This window comes from Cervus elaphus, chromosome 12 (genome assembly GCF_910594005.1).
Source record: "Cervus elaphus chromosome 12, mCerEla1.1, whole genome shotgun sequence".
In the NCBI taxonomy this organism is placed as follows: domain Eukaryota; kingdom Metazoa; phylum Chordata; class Mammalia; order Artiodactyla; family Cervidae; genus Cervus; species Cervus elaphus.
This window is the reverse complement of record NC_057826.1, coordinates 87,563,701-87,582,321: the sequence shown is the minus strand read 5'-3', so window position 1 is coordinate 87,582,321 and position 18,621 is coordinate 87,563,701. Positions and strand designations below refer to the sequence as shown.

Sequence of the window (18,621 nt, the reverse complement as noted above, 5' to 3'; positions counted from 1 at the left end):
GAGAGCAACTAGAACTTTCAAACGTTGCTTGTGTGAGTGTAAATTGATCAAAACTCTTTGTAAAACTGCCTAATAGTATCTACAAACGCTCAACTTACATAGTCTGTGACCTAGCAATTCCATTTCCAGGTATTTACCCAAGAGAATCGGGTAGTATATCCACCAAAAGGCAAGTACATAAATATTCATGGCTAAAAATGGAAAACAATGCAATGTCCATCATCAGGAGAATGGACAATTTGTGATAAGTTTATACAATGAAACGCTATACAAAAACCAAAAAAGTATGAACTGATTCATACTTGTGTTGTATGATTCATACAACACAGATAAACCTCAAATACATTACGTTGAATGAAAGAAACCAGACACAAAGTGTACATATGTTGACCCCATTTACATGAGATTCAAAACTACTCTATGGTAATCAAAGTCATGATAGTAATTATTGGGGTGTAGGGAAGGGTAGGCAAATGTATATTGACCTAAAAGAACATGTAGTATGCTAGAAATGTTCCAGACCTTGATCTGGATAGTAATTAATTATACAGGTATAAACATGCAAAAATTCAGCTGAAGTCGAATATTTAAAATTTGCCTGGTTCCTATACCTCAGTTTCTAAAATGTGCCCTAAATTGTGTCTGCACTGTAATAAAAGCAATGTAATAAAAGTACTTTTATAAGTAAAAAAATATTTTATTTTTAAAATTCAAGGCTATCAAGGTTGCTGTTTTCATATGTCATAACAGGAAGATTGTATCACCTCCAACTGGTTTGCCTACTACTAATTCCTCCTCACTGACCGTTTTTTTCTTTTTGTCCAGTGCATATGTGATTTTGCTTATCTCCTGTGACAAGCTTCCTTGACTCCTCTGTGTCTGTGGGATAAAGTACAAAGAGCTATTGGATGAGACTTCCCTCATCCAATCCCTATCTGTCTTTCCAGACCCAGGGCGACCTCTCTCCACTCCCGTAACCCCCAGGCTGTGCGCATGGGTGCTCAGTCCCTCAGTCACCGTTGACTCTGCAATCCCACGGACTGCAGCCAACCAGGCTCTGTCCACAGGATTTTCCAGGCAAGAATACTGGGGTCTGTTGTCATTTCTCTCTCCAGGGGATCTTCTCCACCCAGGGATGCAACCCACGTCTCCTGCATCTCCTGCACTGGCAGGCAAACCCTGTACCACTGATTCACCTGGGAAGCCCCCACCCCAATATGCAGAACCCTCCATGTCTCAACTTTGGAGTCCCGCCCTGTGGGTCTACTGCCTTAGCTCTGCTTCTTCCTCTATCAAATTCCTCCTCACATGCCACAGCCCAGCTCTCACGGATTTGCTCTCAAATGTCTGCTACTGGTTTCTACAACCCTCAGCTCCTACCTCCCTGCCTCTTTGTGAGCTCAGCATACTTCTCATATTGAAACCTTCTAAATTTTATATGACCTATTCCCTGAGCTAAATGTTTTCTGAGAACTGGCATCATTTCATCTCTGGGTCCCTGTGCTCAGGACTTTGCTAAATAAGTGGGTACTACCAGATTGAATTATAAAGTTCAATTTTGTCCCAGATTTCTGCTTTTCGTTGTCATGTTGCTTGCTTTCGAATTCTTCGCTGCAAGTCGACTTGGGGCTGAAAGTGGATACAGACGCGATAGTTTAAATTAGATAGAAATTGGTGTCCTCTCTATTTGGGTTTCCTATTTAAAGAGATACAAGTCTCATTCGCTGTCCCATAGAATAGCCATTAATTTGCGACTATTTAAATCAATTAGAAGTAAAGGAAATTAAAAATTCAGTTTCTCAGTCTCTTTAGCCACATTTCGAGTAGTCAAAAGCCCATGTGGCAGTGGCTACCGTTATGGACAGCGCAGAATGGAATATTTCCATCATCGTACAAAGTTCTATGGGATAGCGTTGGAAATCTTTGGCCTTTACGCCTACTCTCCTCTTAGAACACTCTTCCGTCCTCTTCCTCGCTTTCCCACCGTTTCCCTTATAACCATCATCATACTTATTATGTCTATAATTACTTGCGGCTTTTAATAGACTGAGAGTTTCAAGACATCAGGTTCTGTGACTTACTCCTGAAGCTTCGGAGTTTTATCTTTGCAGCCCAGGCACAGAGCAGACGGTCAACAAATGTTGAATTAATGAGTGACAAATGGGAGGAACCTTTCAGATACACCAATCCCAAGTCCTTTCTCTATGCTGATCGGTTCATGAGTCTCCAGTGTTTTTCAGTTTTTACGCTTATTTTTTAACCGTCCTCCTGCAGGTAAGAGGGAACGACAACGCACCAGCCAACTCCCGAGGCGTTCGCAGCGAGCGGCGGGGCCACACGCTCCTGCGGCCCGCCGCCCGCCCCGCCCCCGCCCCCGCCCCCGGCCCCCGCCGCCCGGCTCGCCGCGAGGCCGGGAGCGGCGCCGCGGCCCCTCGCTCACCACTGCGCAGGCGCGGCCCGCGAGCGTGGGTCGTCCGGAGGCTGCGGACTGCCGGCACTTCGGAGCGCGGGGCTTTGCGGCCTTCGTCTGACCAGCTCCAGCCGCGCACTACCTGAGACAGCGAGGCGCGGCGAGGCGCGGCGAGGCAGTGTGGTCATGGAGAATCAGGTGCTGACGCCTCACGTCTATTGGGCTCAGCGGCACCGCGAGCTGTATCTGCGCGTGGAGCTGAGTGATGTGCAGGTAAAGGCCGGGCGGCGGGACGTGCGCCGGGTCTCGGCTCTGGGGACCCGCTGGGACCCCTCTTTGTCCGGAGAGCCAGCAGCGCGTCAACGGGATCCAGGACGCGGTGCGCTCTGGGCGGCCAGGCCAGAGCACGGGCTGGCCCTCATCAGGGCAGACCCCGGTCGCGACCCCCTGAAGCCTCAGGTTCCTTGGGTGCTGCGTGAGCCCCGCGCAACAGAGGCTGCCCCGGCAGCCTCTTTGTTCGCAGTTTGCGGCCTGGTGGAACCCGAGCCTGGCCCTGGAGGCCTGGTTGTCTGGATTCGGGTTTGCCGAGGCCCCTCGAGGCGTGGGATGAGCTCGTTGGGTCGGAGATGCAGCGTGACAGCGGCTTGCCTGGCCGCGGCTGGATGACCAGCGCTGGTCTTAGAGGTCCAGCGGTCCCCTCGGACCTTCTAGAGGCCCGCCGCTGCCTCGGGCGGGGGGAGGGGGGCACACCCACCTCCCAGCCATTCAGTGATGGAAATCATTCTTGTTCATTTTAAAGTCCAGAAGACCCCGAAGGAGTGCTTCCCCCCGCTTCTGAAAACTGGGCTCACATTTGCTGAGTTGCATACAGAACTTGAAAATTATCTTAACTCACATTGAGCATTTATGCTTGATCTCATTGACTTCCATGTGAACAAGCTGAGGCTTCCTAAATGGTGGCCATCTCAGGACCTGTGCACCCCTCTTGTCTCTGTCAAAACCATCTGGGATTCCCATCGTTGAGGAGCTGAAGTTTTAGTCTGGAATGTTCCTTCTACAGTCGTTCTTACTCCCTGCTCTCCTTGACATCCATGGCACTTTATAACCTCCTTCACTCCGGCTTAACTCTCTGCCTCTGAGTCAGGCGTTTATATTCAGTTCTGTCAGCCCATCTGGCATATTGTCTTGCAAGGTATAAGTGATCTTTGATTGTAGACTTGAGTTTGTTGAATTCGATCTTTGCTTCTGGAATATAAACCTGTTTTCCTATTGAAAGATAGTACTGGCCAGAATGCTTTAGGCTGAGACACTGCATGCTGTGTCGTTTAATACGTTAAACCAGGCTGAATTATACTTCTACCTCAGAGGATGAATAAATGTTCTATGCAGTGTTCCTCTACTCTGCTTCAGGGTGTTTTAATAAAAAAGGAAAAAAGCAAAATCTTTGTATATGGGGATCAAAGTCTCTTTCTAGAGAGAATTCTAACAGTAATCAATAAGAAAAGTATGGACGTTGTGTCGTGGCAATGTCTCTTAGATATTGAGTTAAGCATTTTGTAGACCTTAAACTCAGAGACCCTCTCTAGTTGTAATAAGGATGTGATATCATGGCATACTTCTGAAACACAAACAGAAAAGCTGTTTTTAGGGGAGGTAGGGTGGTTTTGGTGGGGGAAAAAATGTAAATTTGTTGGGCAAATGAAAGCATCACACTTAAATTTTTCCTGAAAGTTCTAACCCTCTTAGTTAAGAAACATGAACACATGTGTTAATTGTATTTGGTATATTTTCAAATGTGAACATATGCATTTGGAATATCTTGTAGTTAAAGAAATGTAAAGGTGGAGGGAAAAAATGGGATTTGCTTTTGGAAAGAGAAATCCTTTTTTATTTTTAGGGAAAAAAATTAATATTTTGTCCCCAGTTTAGTTTTTTTTTCCCCTTAGATTTCTTGTCTGTAATTCTGAGGCATCCATTGGCGCTACCATTAATTTTAAAGTAACATGTCCATATCATTCATAAAAGAAATCCCCTACCATGTGTGAAATACTACAGATTTACAAAGATGAGTCAGACAGACTCAGCTTTCCAAGGGTGTGCTATCTAAGAGGAAGGATATTATATACAAACAAAAAGTTCTGTGCATGAGTATGTTTATTTATAGATTTGGGGTTGAGTATTAAATCAGGTCCCTGGTGTTAAAGGAATTTGTTACATCTCTTTTGTTAATTCCCTGGTGGCTTTTATTAATTGTTTTATCGCTTCGCTGATGGTTCAGATGGTAAAGCGTCTGTCTGCAATGCAGGAAATCTGGGTTCGATCCCTGGGTTGGGAAGATCCCCTGGAGAAGGCAATGGCAGCCCACTCCATGCTCTTGCCTGGAAAATCCCATGGGCGAAGGAGCCTGGTAGGCTACGGTCCATGGGGTTGCAAAGAGTCCGACCTGACTGAGGGACTTCTCTTTCACTTTCACTTTACAGAAGTAAGATGAAGTATTCTTGTCAGACTGAAACTGGGAGAGCTTTCTGGAAAGAGGACGACATAGACTTTGAGATCATCTGATTTGTTGTAGGAGTCAACACCCTATAACCAGAGGCTGCCAGGAACACACCTCTAGTTAAACAAGTTGTGTTTACTGCTAATACCAGCAAGGGAGAGCATACCCTGTTGGCTAGCTCATTAGAATGTTAGAACTGATTATAGGATTTGGACTTTGGTGACTGAGGGATAGACTAAGGAAGCGAGGAATCACTTTAGATTAGATGCTGTCAGAAAACAGGAGCAATGCTATGGTTGAGTATCTGAATAAATCATATGTAGGGAAGAGAGACTAGAACAAGAATAAAACTAATTGGTAGAGAAGTGGCAGTCACTTATTTTGGCCGAGAGGCAGGGTGACTGATGTTTTGTGGGTGGCAGTGTGGCCGTGTTTTTGTCTGTGTTTGCACAGAATTATGCAGTGGCTTTATCTCATTTTATCAAGGTATTCTGTTTGTGTATAACAGCAGAGTAACGTGTCCTAGCTGTGAATGCCAGGCCAGCTTTTGAATGTCAGGGGCTGCTCCTTTTTAAAAACTTCCCAATTAATTGCTCCATGCATGGCCTGTGGAACCACTGATTCTGACTTGGGATGAAGCGTTTCATTTATTTGCTTAATGAAGTCCATTTGTGGAGTACCTGCTTCTGTCTCACATTAAGCTGGGTTCTGGGTTGTCGGACAGTTCTCTATCGCCCCCTGCTTTCTGTAGCTTATGTGTTAGTGAGTTTCAGTGTTGAATTCCAATTTGGGGGCATCAGACATGCTCCCTTTCCGAGACACAGAGAACTATCAGGTTTTCACATCTCTCCTCCGTCTTTGGAGCTGTAGAGTTAGTGCCTGATGAGAAACCACCACTGAGGTGAGAAGAAAAAGACTTCGTCAGCAGCTGTTTCTGTGTTTGAGCTGAGCAGTAGCAAAGACAGCAGTGAGAGTCCACTGGGGCTAAGGCACGGTTACTTTCAGAATAAAGTTGGTTTACAGGATAAGCATGAAGGACAGATTTGTGCCAACAACCATAGTTGTTAAAGCATTTGTTCATTTTTCGAGGTTTTTGTTCATTTCCGTTTTATGAGGGCTATGTGTTTAGCTTTGTTTGGGAGCTGTTTGAAAGATACTGTTCGTACTTAATAGAGAGTCTGGTGGAAAGAGTTGGTTCCTTACTCTTCCACTTAATATCTGGTGCCCATGGATTATTCACTTAACCTTTCTGAGCCTCAGTCTCTTCATACAAATAAATGTGAATAATAACACCTAATTCACAAGATTGTTTTGAGGCTTGAATTGGATAATAGATTTGAAAGTGCTTTGTGAATTCTAGTGTGCTACTCAAGTGTAAAACATTATTATTGTGATACTAAACCTTAGATGAGAAACACAAAGAGCAATAGAACAGAATAGACTTATCCATATGTGAAAACTTATTGAACAACAGTGGTGGCTTTACAAATTAAGGGTGGCTTCACCCTTAATGGAGGAAAGGGTGAACCATTCAGGAGATCGTGTTGGGACAGTTGGTAATCCAAGTGGCAAAAAGATAAAATAAGATCTTGTCTTATGCCATACACAAAAGTCAATCTCTCCATTTCTGAGTCCTTCAGTAAAGACTCACTTGGGTGTTGTAGCTTGGGATCTCTCATGTGGTTGTTCAGACGTCATTTGTGGTTGACAACGTATGATGACCTGAAGTAGACTCTTCAAGGATGTGTCACTTACCTTATTGGCAAGTGGGTATCCATGAGTTAATCCCCCACAGAGGATACATGGGACTTCTTGAGTGTCCTCATGCCGTGGTGTCTTGAGTTTTCCCAGAGCGAGCTCAGAAGGAAGCTGGAGTGCCTTTTATGACCTAGCATGAGAAGTCACATCGTTCATTTCCACTGTGTTCTATTGGTTACACAGATTCCTGATGTCATTTGGAAGGTGATTACACAAGAGTGTAAATACCAGGGGGTGAAGATCATGGGGGGGCATCTTGCAGGTGGCAACCGCAGCAGACTTATACTTGCATTTCCAGAAAAGAGAAAGAGAGAACATTCTCCAATTCATTTGATGATGCAGTTATAAGAAAGGGAAATTATAGGCCAATCTCATTTATAGACATAGATGTTTATTTTTTTTTTATTGCTTCCATGTCTCTCCCTTCCCAGTTTTGAGCTTGTTTCTGGCAAAAAAATTTTTTTAAATTGAAATATCTTCCTTAATTACCCACACCTTTGGAGAAGCTGAACCTGACATGCCCAGAGTACTGCTGGGTAGGAGTTGATGGTGGTTTAGTTGCTAAGTTGTGTCCGACTCTTGCGACCCCATGGACTGTAGCCCACCAGGTTCCTCTGTTGATGGGGTTCTCCAAGCAGGAATACTGGAGTAGGTTGCCATTTCTTTCTCCAGGGGTTCTTCCTGACTCAAGGATTGAACCCTGGTCTCCTGTTCTGCAGGCAGTTTCTTTACTGACTGAGCTACCAGGGAAGGAGTTAGCATCTAAAACCTGACTCAGAATGCTTAATGAACTGCAGGCCTTGTGCTGTGGCTAGAGCTTAAACCTTGGCAGCACACATCTTATGTCTGAGGAGAATAAACAGCCCCCCACAAACTCCTTTTCTCCCTTCGAAGTGAATTAGGATATGGGGAACACAGAGTAGGGAAAGCAGTGACCTAGACAGGAAATGTACCACTAAGACATCCCAGAACCCAAGCTTTCATGGTAATACTCACTCTAAAACCCTGTTTCCCTTATAGAGGAGCCATGCCCCTGAAAGTATAACTTTTTGGATGAAGTTCCTTAATTCCCTCTCCCTGGCACAGAGATCACCTGGATTATTAGCCCCTGTGGGTGAGCTTCTCAGCCTCAAGTCTATATTCTCACTGGGGAGGTTCTTGGCTTAAAAGCTCCCTAACCCAGCCTTCATGCTCCCCCTTTTCCTAACACTTGGCTATGAATGAAGCATTTAGGCTCCCACTATTAGAATAAACGTCCCCTTTACCTTCCCTCTGTCTCGTTTGTTTTTCTTTAATGCAAGATGGACCGCAGAGAGCAGAGCCTACAAAAGAAGAGTAAATGAACTAGTTATGGCACTGGAAACATGCTGCTTCTTGCCTGTTAATTTTGATCTGGGAGTTAGGAAGCAAACTGTTTCTCACCCCCTGGGGGGGAGCGGTAAGAGTTAAGTTGCTAAAAGGCACATAGCAACTTCTGGGAATAAATGAACAATTTGGAGAATTTCCATCTCTTCTAGTCTTGGTTTGGATAGAGGTTAAGAGAGCGTGGAGCCTAAGACTGAGGGACCGCACATTTTCATTTTCATTCAACTGCCTGTAATCTGCAGCCCTTCACTTAACATACAGGAATTAATTTGTTTTTCATGATGCCGTATGGGTGTCACTCCTGGTAAGGCTGTCCCCAACCGTTCTGTTCCTGTTGTACTCACTCTCTTCTTAAATGCCCGTAAAAACTTAACTGTTTTTACTACTCCTTTGGTCTTGAGCATATGTTACTTGATGCTATATTGTTTCTTCTCCAGGATATGACTCATCTGTTCTACTAGATTCCCTGCCTCCACAGCTCAGGGACTGAGTCTTAGAGATCTGTGTGTTCGCCCATGGCATCTCACATGGCCCCGTGTTCCACTGACCATGGGTAGGATGGACCGATTCAGTATATGATTGCTCGGCGCAGCAGAGCAGTGGCGGGTCCTTCTTGCGGGAGTCTGCAGTCTCACATGCCTACAGATAGATACAGAGAAACCCTCCACTGAGATGGGAGGAAATGACCGAATATATTCTCTGGAGGAAGCACAGGGCAGGAAGGTGGAGTCCCCCAAGGTGGAAGGATGTAGGGAGGGAAGTAAGCCACTGGTTTTAATTTGATTTTTCTCTTCATTGAAATGTCCTTCTTGCTTTCTTGGTCTCTTTCCACAGAATCCTGCCATCAGCATCACTGAAAACGTGCTACATTTCAAAGGTCAGTATCTGGGCAGAGGTTCCCAGGCCTCTAACAGTTAAGGAGACATTGTGATGGTTGCTTTTTATTTTTATCTGTTTATTTTATTCACTGTCGATGTTTACCTTTCTCATATTCGTGGGGTAAATTATGTTGTTTTGAGGTATATGATCAGAGAGCTCAATAATTTGTTTAATTTCCCACTTTCCCCTGGGAAAGGCAGTAGCTATAGCAAAATGGTATCTGAGGTTAGAAATCAGGAGATTTATCTTTTAGCTTAAAATTCTGCTACTACTTTGGACAACTTATTGATTTCTGTGGGCCTATAAAATTAGAATATTGGGTTATAATCTGTGTTTCTTAAACTTGAAGATCCAAGGACACCTGAACATATGTCTACAGGATCCTCTAGGGCCACAGACCCTAGATTGAGAAACATGTAGAGTTAAATATGGTCACCGTAGGTGATATTTGATGCCATTACACTTGTGAACGGAGGGGCAAACAGCCCCTGAAGCCATATAGTAAGTGTTACTTGATTATAAGGTAGCCATCTAGATGACTCCTAATATGCTTCTTTTTAAAAATATTAGAACAAAACCAAAAAATAGAAATTTTCTTAATGAGACTTTGTGGCTCCCTGATGTTACACTGACAGACCAGTTTAATAAACACTGTACTTTATTATTATTTTTTAAATTTTTTTCATTTATTTTTATTAGTTGGAGGCTAATTACTTTACAATATTGTACTGGTTTTTGCCATACATTGACATGAATCAGCCATGGATTTACACATGTTCCCCATCCCGATCCCCCCTCCCGCCTCCCTCTCCATCCCATCCCTCTGGGTCTTCCCAGTGCACCAGCCCTGAGCACTTGTCTCATGCATCCAACCTGGGCTGGTGATCTGTTTCACCCTAGATAATATATATGTGTTGATGCTGTTCTCTCAGATCATCCCACCCTCGCCTTCTCCCATAGAGTCCCAAAGTCTGTTCTGTACATCTGTGTTTCTTTTTCCATTTTGCGTTATCGTTACCATCCTTCTAAATTCCATATATATGCATTAGTATACTGTACTGGTGTTTATCTTTCTGGCTTACTTCACTCTGTATAATGGGCTCCAGTTTCATCCATCTCATTAGAACTGATTCAAATGTATTCTTTTTAATGGCTGAGTAATATTCCATTGTGTTTATGTACCATAGCTTTCTTATCCATTCGTCTGCTGATGGGCATCTAGGTTGCTTCCATGTCCTGGCTGTTATAAACAGTGCTGCAATGAACATTGGGGTGCACATGTCTCTTTCAGCTCTGGTTTCCTCGGTGTGTATGCCCAGGAGTGGGATTGCTGGGTCATATGGCCGTTCTATTTCCAGTTTTTTAAGGAATCTCCACACTGTTCTCCATAGTGGCTATGCTAGTTTGCATTCCCACCAACAGTGTAAGAGAGTTCCCTTTTCTCCACACCCTCTCCAGCATTTATTGCTTGTAGACTTTTGGATAGCAGCCATCCTGACTGGCGTAAACACTGTACTTTAGACAATATCTTAAGCCTTTCCAACTCTTGAGAGTCTTTGATTCTGTGAATTCACCCCCATTTCCTTCTTAGTTCATCAGCAAATTTCCTGCTGAGCCTGAGAGGGTAGGTCTGGATTCATTGGTGCCCAGTGGAGTGGGATTCTCCCTGCTGTCTCTCTATTCTGGTTCCTTGGAATGTCATTAGTAAGTGACTAGGGTTGTGGGAGACTGAAGAGTTTCTGCCTTATATGAGACTCCATCTACCTTAATATACTTACATGAAAGCACAGCCTGGCTTTTCAGTCTACTTTTCCAAGTGAGAGCCATGGTGGTAATGGCTTAGATTTTGGAGGGAGCTCAGCATTTGAAAGGAAATTAAAATGATAAACGTGTATGTTGCCATGTGGAGCTTTCTAGACTGTCCTACCTTAAGAAATTTATGGTCTTAGAGAATAGCTACCTGTAGCACATAATAGGCAAGTCTTACCACACATGATCAGATGAGGAAAGATAATCCCAAGAGTTAGAGGGCAGGGACATCCCACAGTCACTGGCTTTTAGGCATGGCAACTGCTTCCTTTGGGGGGAAATGCCATGTCAAGGCCCAGGAATGGCATGATGGTCAACCTGAGGACTGTCCTCCTAGTTCCTTTTGTCCTCTCGGGAATGAGCTGAGAAAATGTTATTTCTCTTTTTTATCCCATTTGGAATGTGCTAAAGGAGCAGTCAGCTGGTCCATTGTCTATCCCTGGTTGTGTGTGCGAGTTGCTTCAGTCCTGTCCGTCTCTTTGCGACCCCATGGACTGTAGCCCCCAGGCTCCTCTGTGCATGGGATTCCCCAGGCAAGAATACTGGAGGGGGTTGCCATGTCCTCCTCCAGGGAATCTTCTTGACCCAGAGATCAAAGTCATGTCTTATGTTTCCTGCACTGGCCGGCAGGTTCATTATCACTGGTGTCACCTGGAAAATCTCCCGTCTCTGGTTAGAAGATGTTAAATTTAGAATTTTCTTTGAGACGGTACATGAGAGGGTCCATGTACCCTGCAACTTTGCTTAATTGCAGTCAAGAGAATACACCTACTTGACTTTTCTCTGCTGTGGATTCAGAGCCAAAGTAAATGTGAGAGTTAAATTTATATCTATGTGTTATGTTTGGTTTTGCTTTCTGTATTCTTTTTTCTTGTCTGTTATTTATACTGGCCGTCATTGAGGCCTCATTAGAAGATTAAGTAAATATTCTGGAATTGATCACCAGAAAGTCATAAGGAGATACACTTTTGTCCAGGATTTAGCTTTCATCTAGCTGTTGAGTACCTCTGCTCACAACCCCCCCACTCACTTGGCAGGACCTGTTAATATTTGCATACTTCTGAAAGAAGTGTACGAAGCTCACATTTGAATGGCATTGCTCTGCTCAAGTTCACAGCAACCTACGTTTCTTTATAGCTCAGGGGCATGGTGCCAAAGGAGACAATGTTTATGAATTTCACGTGGAGTTCTTAGACCTTGTGAAGCCAGAGGTACGTTCTTTCCTTCCTTACTTCCCTTTCTAATTTAAGAAATAAATACTTAATAGTTTTGTGAAGTGGGGGGCAAGCCTTACAGGGAAGAAGATAAACCTAAGCAGAATATACTTTTGTTTGGAACAGAGCCCAGGTGTTGGCCACAGAGTAAGAGGAAAATTGGAGAACCTGAGTTGAATCTGGGCTGTGTCATTATTAGTGGTGTGAAGAAGTCTCCTCACTTCTTTGCATTTCAGTTTTCTCATATGTTACATGACGGATTGGGTTAAGGGGATCTCTAAGTTTCTTTCCAGCTGTGAGTTTCTTAATAGTCAGCAGTGGTTTAAGGGTTTCTTAATAGTCAGCAGTCTGGGACTTGCTTTGGAGGCAAAGAGAGAGGCCATACAGAGAAATAAGGAATTGGAACAGCCCCTGAGAATTGAGCTTAGTTGAGAAGGCTCTGTAGTGAAAGACTGCTTGTAAAAAAGCTGCAGCTGATACACTACAGTTCTGGCCTTGATGCAGGCCTTTCTAAGTGCTGGAAACCACTGACCATTTGAATTGACTCATCTTCATGGGAAGAAGGCAGTTGGTGCCCTTGAGAAGGTGGTTGGATGTGGTGCCTGGCGTGATGTAGCTCGAATAGGGTGTTTATGCTAATTTCTACTGAGATAACCACGGCTGTCTGCCTTTCTTATGCGGCTTTCCTCCTGTGTCCTCAGCAGGAGGCAGGGTGGTGGGGAGGGAACCAGAGCAAGACACTGCCGTTCTTAGCAGTTCTTCCTCATACCAGCCCTTGGTCTAGATGTTCTCTTTGCCTCAGGGCTTTTAGGAGTGGCTTTTAGGAGGAGCGGCAGTAAGCACCATGCAGCTTCTCTCTACAGCCACGGCGGCCTGTGCGGTTTCAAGGGAAGGAGGGGGGATGGGAAAGGGCGTTCTCACGTTCTTGCTTTCTCTCCTAGCCGGTTTACAAACTGACCCAGAGGCAGGTAAACATCACTGTGCAGAAGAAGGTGAGACAGTGGTGGGAGAGACTCACCAAGCAGGAAAAGCGCCCACTGTTCTTGGCCCCTGACTTTGATCGTTGGCTGGACGAGTCTGATGCTGAAATGGAGCTCAGAGCCAAGGTCAGTAAGGATCTGGGATCTAGACAGAAGTCATGAGGAATCCAGGTTATATGGGCCACCTCAGATATCTATCAGGATCTGATAGAATAAGGACAAAAATCTAAATTCCCTGAATGACCTGGAGACGTGGTTTTATAGAAGTATTGGTCATGTATTTTGTAGACTGTTCCTCAGTTGGGTTTTGTTTGATGTTTTTCTCGTGATTAGCTTAGGGTGATGGGTTTTGGGTAGGAAGCCCACAGAGGTAAAGTGCCGTTCTCATCATGTCGTATCAAGGTTGTATACTCTCAAGGTGACCTACAGCTGTCGATGTTAATCTTGATCCCCTGGATATGGGTAGTTTTGGTAGGTTTCTCCACTGTATGGTTTCTCTACTGTAATGTTACTCCTCTCCTTCCTTTACTGTTTTCTTTGGAAGGAAGTCACTATGCACAGTCCACACTTAAGGAGCCAGGAGTTATGCTTCCCATTCTTAGGGTGGAGTATCTGTATGCTTTATTTGGAATTCTTCTGCATGGGAGATTTTCCTCTTATCCTTTATTTATTGTCATTTATTTATATCAGTATGGATATTGTCATTTATTTATATCAGTACAGATTTGTTTTATTGTTTGGGCTATAATCCAATACCATGTTATATATCTTGTTTCTCAGATTGTTCTATCTTTGGCCACTGGAAGCTCTTTGCAGTTGGCTTTTGTCAGAGGGCTGACACAGCTCCATCATCATGGGCCTTTTTTTTTTAAAATGCATCCTTAATTTTTGGCACTGTAAACTGCCCCAGGTTTATCTGGTATATCCCCACGCCTGTTCTTTTTATTGCAGAATGATAGTGGAAACCAGGATCTAGGGGATCTGGGTGCTAAGTATGCTCACTGCTACTGAGGTATTGCTTTTAGGTTCTCTCAGCTGACAGCACAAGGAAATATATGTGTGTATACTAGCCCATGTATATACATGTATCTATAAGTATTTCCATATATGTCCATCTATATCTATATTATTCTAATATAAAGTCACACTAATGTTGGAGATTTGATTTTAGCTTCTGGAAAATTATCAAAGTCTTAAAAAATGAAATAGCAGTCTATTTCCTGTCTTAAATTTCTGTTTTGTTTCTACAACCATGACAGATTTTCTAGATGTCTTTACCAGCTCTAAGATCTTAAGGCTGCCCACTTTGTAGTTTGGAAGCCAGCTGATTGTTTAATTCTGTGAGCACTGGATGGTCATTCTGTAGTGCCAGTGCTACCCAGTAAGGAATCAGGCTTTTTAGGACCATGGGTTCAGACATTTTCCCCAAGGGAGTGAGAACACAATTGGAGGAGGAGGTGGCTTTGAAGGAGTCAGATCATTTCTCTCTCATGGGCTTCTGCAAGCATCTGGGGGTTTTAACTTGTGTTTTTTTTTTTTTTTTTCCAGTTTATTTTTTTACTGAAGTATAATTAAAATTAAATGTTAAATACATTATTGCTATACGGCAGAGTGACTCACGTATACACATATATACACATCCTTTTCCATATTCTTTTCCCTTATGGTTTATCACAGGATACTGAATATAGTTCCCTGTACCATACAGTAGTCTAACTTGTGTTCTTGGAAAACTTCTGTCCAAATTCTAGGAAGAAGAACGCTTAAATAAACTCCGACTCGAAAGCCAAGGCTCCCCTGAAAGTAAGTTGCCCCTGCTGCTATGGTGGTTACCAGTTAACTTGTGACAGAGCTGGGAGTATGGATGAGTGTGACATGGCAGGAGAGCTCGTATTGGGCGGATGAGTTTATGAGAAGTCCTTCATGTCCAACGCTTAAGCTGTGTAAACCCACATCAAAAGGGTTATTTACTTTTAATGTTTCCCTGCTGTTGGGGGACCTGACATCATCTGAGTACACCAAGATTGGTGTAGCAGAATGGAAGAACCTCAGCCTCCTGGACTGGCCTAGTAGGGTGCTCGGTGGCAGCAAGTCCTGCAGAGACCTAGAAATTACTGCATAGGTCCATGACTACAGTTCTTCCAAGCTGGTGTTGTTTTCCTAACTGAGATCATGAGGGCTGTGGTTGTCAGCCTTAAAAAAGATGGAAAGTATTCTGCATAGTCCTGCTGTACATTAACCTTTAAAAATTCAGTTCTGTTTCTATGTCTGTCCAAGCAAGAACCTCTGTAAGCGTGTTGTCTTCTGGGTATCATAGATTAAATTCAGCAGCTATCTTAAAGTCATTCTTTATGGAAAGCATTGTCCTAGGCCTTTGAGCTTTGGAGCCAGCGAATCCATCAGAGCACCTGTGCTCGAAGAGCTTATCCGTTTTAGTTGGAGGACCATGCAGGTCTATACAAAATTAATGCCGAAAAGCAGAATAAATAAGCGTTCCTCATTGTCCAAAATCAAAAACTTTTCAAGTTTTAGTGGCACTTATTTGGCATGCCATAAGTCGGGAAAGAGCTTCCCTCATAGCTCAGTTGGTAAAGAATCCGCCTGCAATGTGGGAGACCTGGGTTCGACCCTTGGGTTGGGAAGATCCCTTGGAGAAGGGAAAGGCTACCCACTCCAGTATTCTGGCCTGGAGAATCCCATGGACTGTATGCTCCATGGGGTTGCAAAGAGTCGGAGACGGCTGAAGGGGAAATTTTAGAGCAGTTGTTTTCAAGCTATGTTCCATGGTACCCTCGTGTTTCCCAGAGATGCTATGGAGAGGTAAGCCAAGCAGATGGGTCCACTTCAATTAGAGCAGCTTGGCTTTTGTGCTTTATGTATTAGCGTCCTGGATAACACTTCTTATGGAAAAGACAATTTGTTGCTTTAAAAAAAAATTTGAATAACCACTAATTTAGAGGAATTTTCTGCTTTAGAAAAGCAGAAGAGGGGAGAGGATTAGTGGAGATGAAGAATAACGACATAAAAAGGCCACCTTGAAATTTAATTTTTTGGTGTTTTAGGGGGATAAACTTCTGAAATGTGTAAAAATTCTTATGTATGGATTATTTTATGATCTTAGAAAAAGCTTTAACAGTTTTATCTAAATTCATAAAGTCTCCTGATAAAGTTCTTTAAATGGGGAAATGTAATACATTTTTGTAGTTTTGAAGAAAAAACATTTTAATTTGTTAAATGTTGCTGCAAATATGACTTTTTTGACCCCTTAGGATAAGGCTGTTTTTGATTGGACATACTAAGTGTGATTATTTGAGCATCAACCAAGTGTCTATGCTGGATATCTCTATAGAAACACTGATATGGGGCTATAAAAATATGTAGGTAGGAATAAATGTGTAGCAGCAAAACCTGAACTCCAAAGCTCTTCTTAATTATTCTTTCCTTTGCCCTACTCCTTTGACTCAACCAGTGACTCTGTCTAAGCTCCTTACTCCTCCCTTAATTCCATTATTTGCTATGTCTTTGCAAACCCTTAGGCTGCAAAGTTAATGACCTTTATTCTCCTCCCTTCTTCTTGGCTTGCAGTTTTCTGCCATTGGGTATATCCTCATTTTTCCATCTTCCGAGGCCCTGATTAGGTAACCATCTCATCCTGCAGACTTGCTCTCTAGCCTAAAGTCATTTTCTCACCTTGAAATTCTCACAGGATATTACCTGTCACTCTCAATCTTGTCATATGGATTTTAGATTGTAAACTCTCTGAGGGTTAGGGTTAGGGTTCGGGTTAGGAGCATCATGTCTTAACCATCTTTGAAGCTCAGTGATGCCACTTACAGTGTCTTGCATGTTGTAGGTGTTCACTTAATGTCTGTTTGGATGGATACATGATCAAATATTAGATTTTTTAAAATTCAGTTTGTATTTCTTTGAGGCAGTTTGACCTATGTGCCCTAAAAAAATTCTAGAAAAGAAGAAACTGTAAGTTATATTAAGATGACAGGAGCAAGGACTGAATATAGCTTTGTTTCCTTTCCTTATAATGCCTCCTTAGCTAGTCAGTTATTCTTTGCCAGATATAGTTTTTCCTTTTCCTTCTTGGATTTGTTAAGTCTGTATACTTACCCTTCAAGACTGTAAGGGAAAAGACCACTGAAGATATACCTTGGACTACAATGTGCCTTATAATTTTCCTTATCTGTTTTCTATGGGACCAAGAGCTGGTTGGTGCAGATCTGGGCCAGGTATTTGTTGAGGAGCTTAGGGCACCCACATAGGAAAGAGGGATGGAGTCATCCAGGTAAACCACTTGTCTCCTGCTGTGACTACTGCCTTTAACATCTTTCTGCCTTTCTTTGCTTTTCAGCTCTTACAAGCTTGAAGAAAGGATACCTGTTCATGTATAATCTAGTGCAGTTCTTGGGATTCTCCTGGATATTTGTCAACATGACTGTGAGATTCTTTATCTTGGGAAAAGGCAAGTACGCAGTTTCAAAGCTTGCTTTCTTTTTTGAGTAGTTTGGCCCACTATTCACCAGAAGTAACACTTTCTGCCTTTGGTATTAACAATACCAGCCTGCCACACCAACCCCATCCACCCCCACCATATTCAGACTTTTCTTTGTGTTCACATTTCTCACTTCCCATGACCTTGTGAAACAGGCTGACTGGATGTTCTGTTCATTTAATAGGTGAGGAAACAGATTTGGAGATGGTCAAAGAAATGGCCCACATCCACACAGCTAGCTAGGGGTACATCTTGGACTAACATCCCTTACTTATTCATTGCTTGATAATTCATTTATAACTACCTAAATTGATGTGATACTCCTAGTGTCAAAGTTACACAAAGTCCTAAAGGGATCTCACTCCTTTGGAGCCTAAATAGACTAAGTGGACTGTTGTGAAACTGAATGAAAAGACTATCATAAAGATATTAGTTCTTGCTAAATTAGTTTATATGTTTAACAGAATTCTGGCCAAAGTAAATGACAATAGAACATTTTTGAGAATGTGATCTAAAGTGTTCTGAAATTTTATTGTGAACCATAAATAGTAAAATCTGAGGGAAGAGACAGGAATGGGAGAGGATTTTCTCGACCTGCCATGAAAAAATATTATTAAAATAGTGTGGTGTTAGTATAAGGGTAGACTAATTAACAGAGCAGACTAAGTAGCTCAGAAGTAGCTCTTACATTATATATTATTATTACAGTATTACATTATGTAATATAGAATATATGGCCAGATTATGTATATGATAAAAAGGAATCTTGAATCAATGGAAAGGAAAATATTATCCAGTCATTTTTTTTTCTATTAGATGGGAAATCTAATAATGTTTCCAAGGAAAACTGGCTTGGTTTGCGAGGCAGATAATCTGTTTAACTCTTCTCACACTGTATATAAAGGAAAAAAAAAAATCCCCCCAAAAACTTAGGAGTCATATATCAAAAAGTTAAGTCATAATAGAAGATATAAGTAAATGTTTATGAAAATCCCATGTGGAAGGTTAGGATTTTCTAACTTTAAAAATAATAGAAGGAATCATAAAGAAAATGGTCAATGTATTTGACCACATAAAATGCCTAAATTTCTATATATCTAAAAATATCCATCCAAAACAACATTAAAGATTAAAAGCATATTGAGTTGAGCAAAATGGGGATGGAGGGTTGGTGGAAAATTGCAACAAATATTGGCAACTTTTTT

At 42.6% G+C, this 18,621-nt stretch overlaps 1 protein-coding gene across 1 annotated transcript in view; it reads left to right on the top strand.

The window, feature by feature from the left end:
- Positions 1–2,310: 2,310 nt before the first annotated feature.
- Positions 2,311–18,621, top strand: part of HACD3 (3-hydroxyacyl-CoA dehydratase 3) — a 30,289-nt gene continuing 13,978 nt past the window's right edge. Inside the window, exons 1-6 of the mRNA XM_043919887.1 lie at positions 2,311–2,683; positions 8,865–8,907; positions 11,856–11,929; positions 12,874–13,038; positions 14,664–14,715; positions 17,276–17,386. Of these exons, the coding sequence (XP_043775822.1) occupies positions 2,597–2,683; positions 8,865–8,907; positions 11,856–11,929; positions 12,874–13,038; positions 14,664–14,715; positions 17,276–17,386 (532 nt within the window). The 5' untranslated portion in view covers positions 2,311–2,596. The remainder of the gene's footprint in view (positions 2,684–8,864; positions 8,908–11,855; positions 11,930–12,873; positions 13,039–14,663; positions 14,716–17,275; positions 17,387–18,621) is intronic.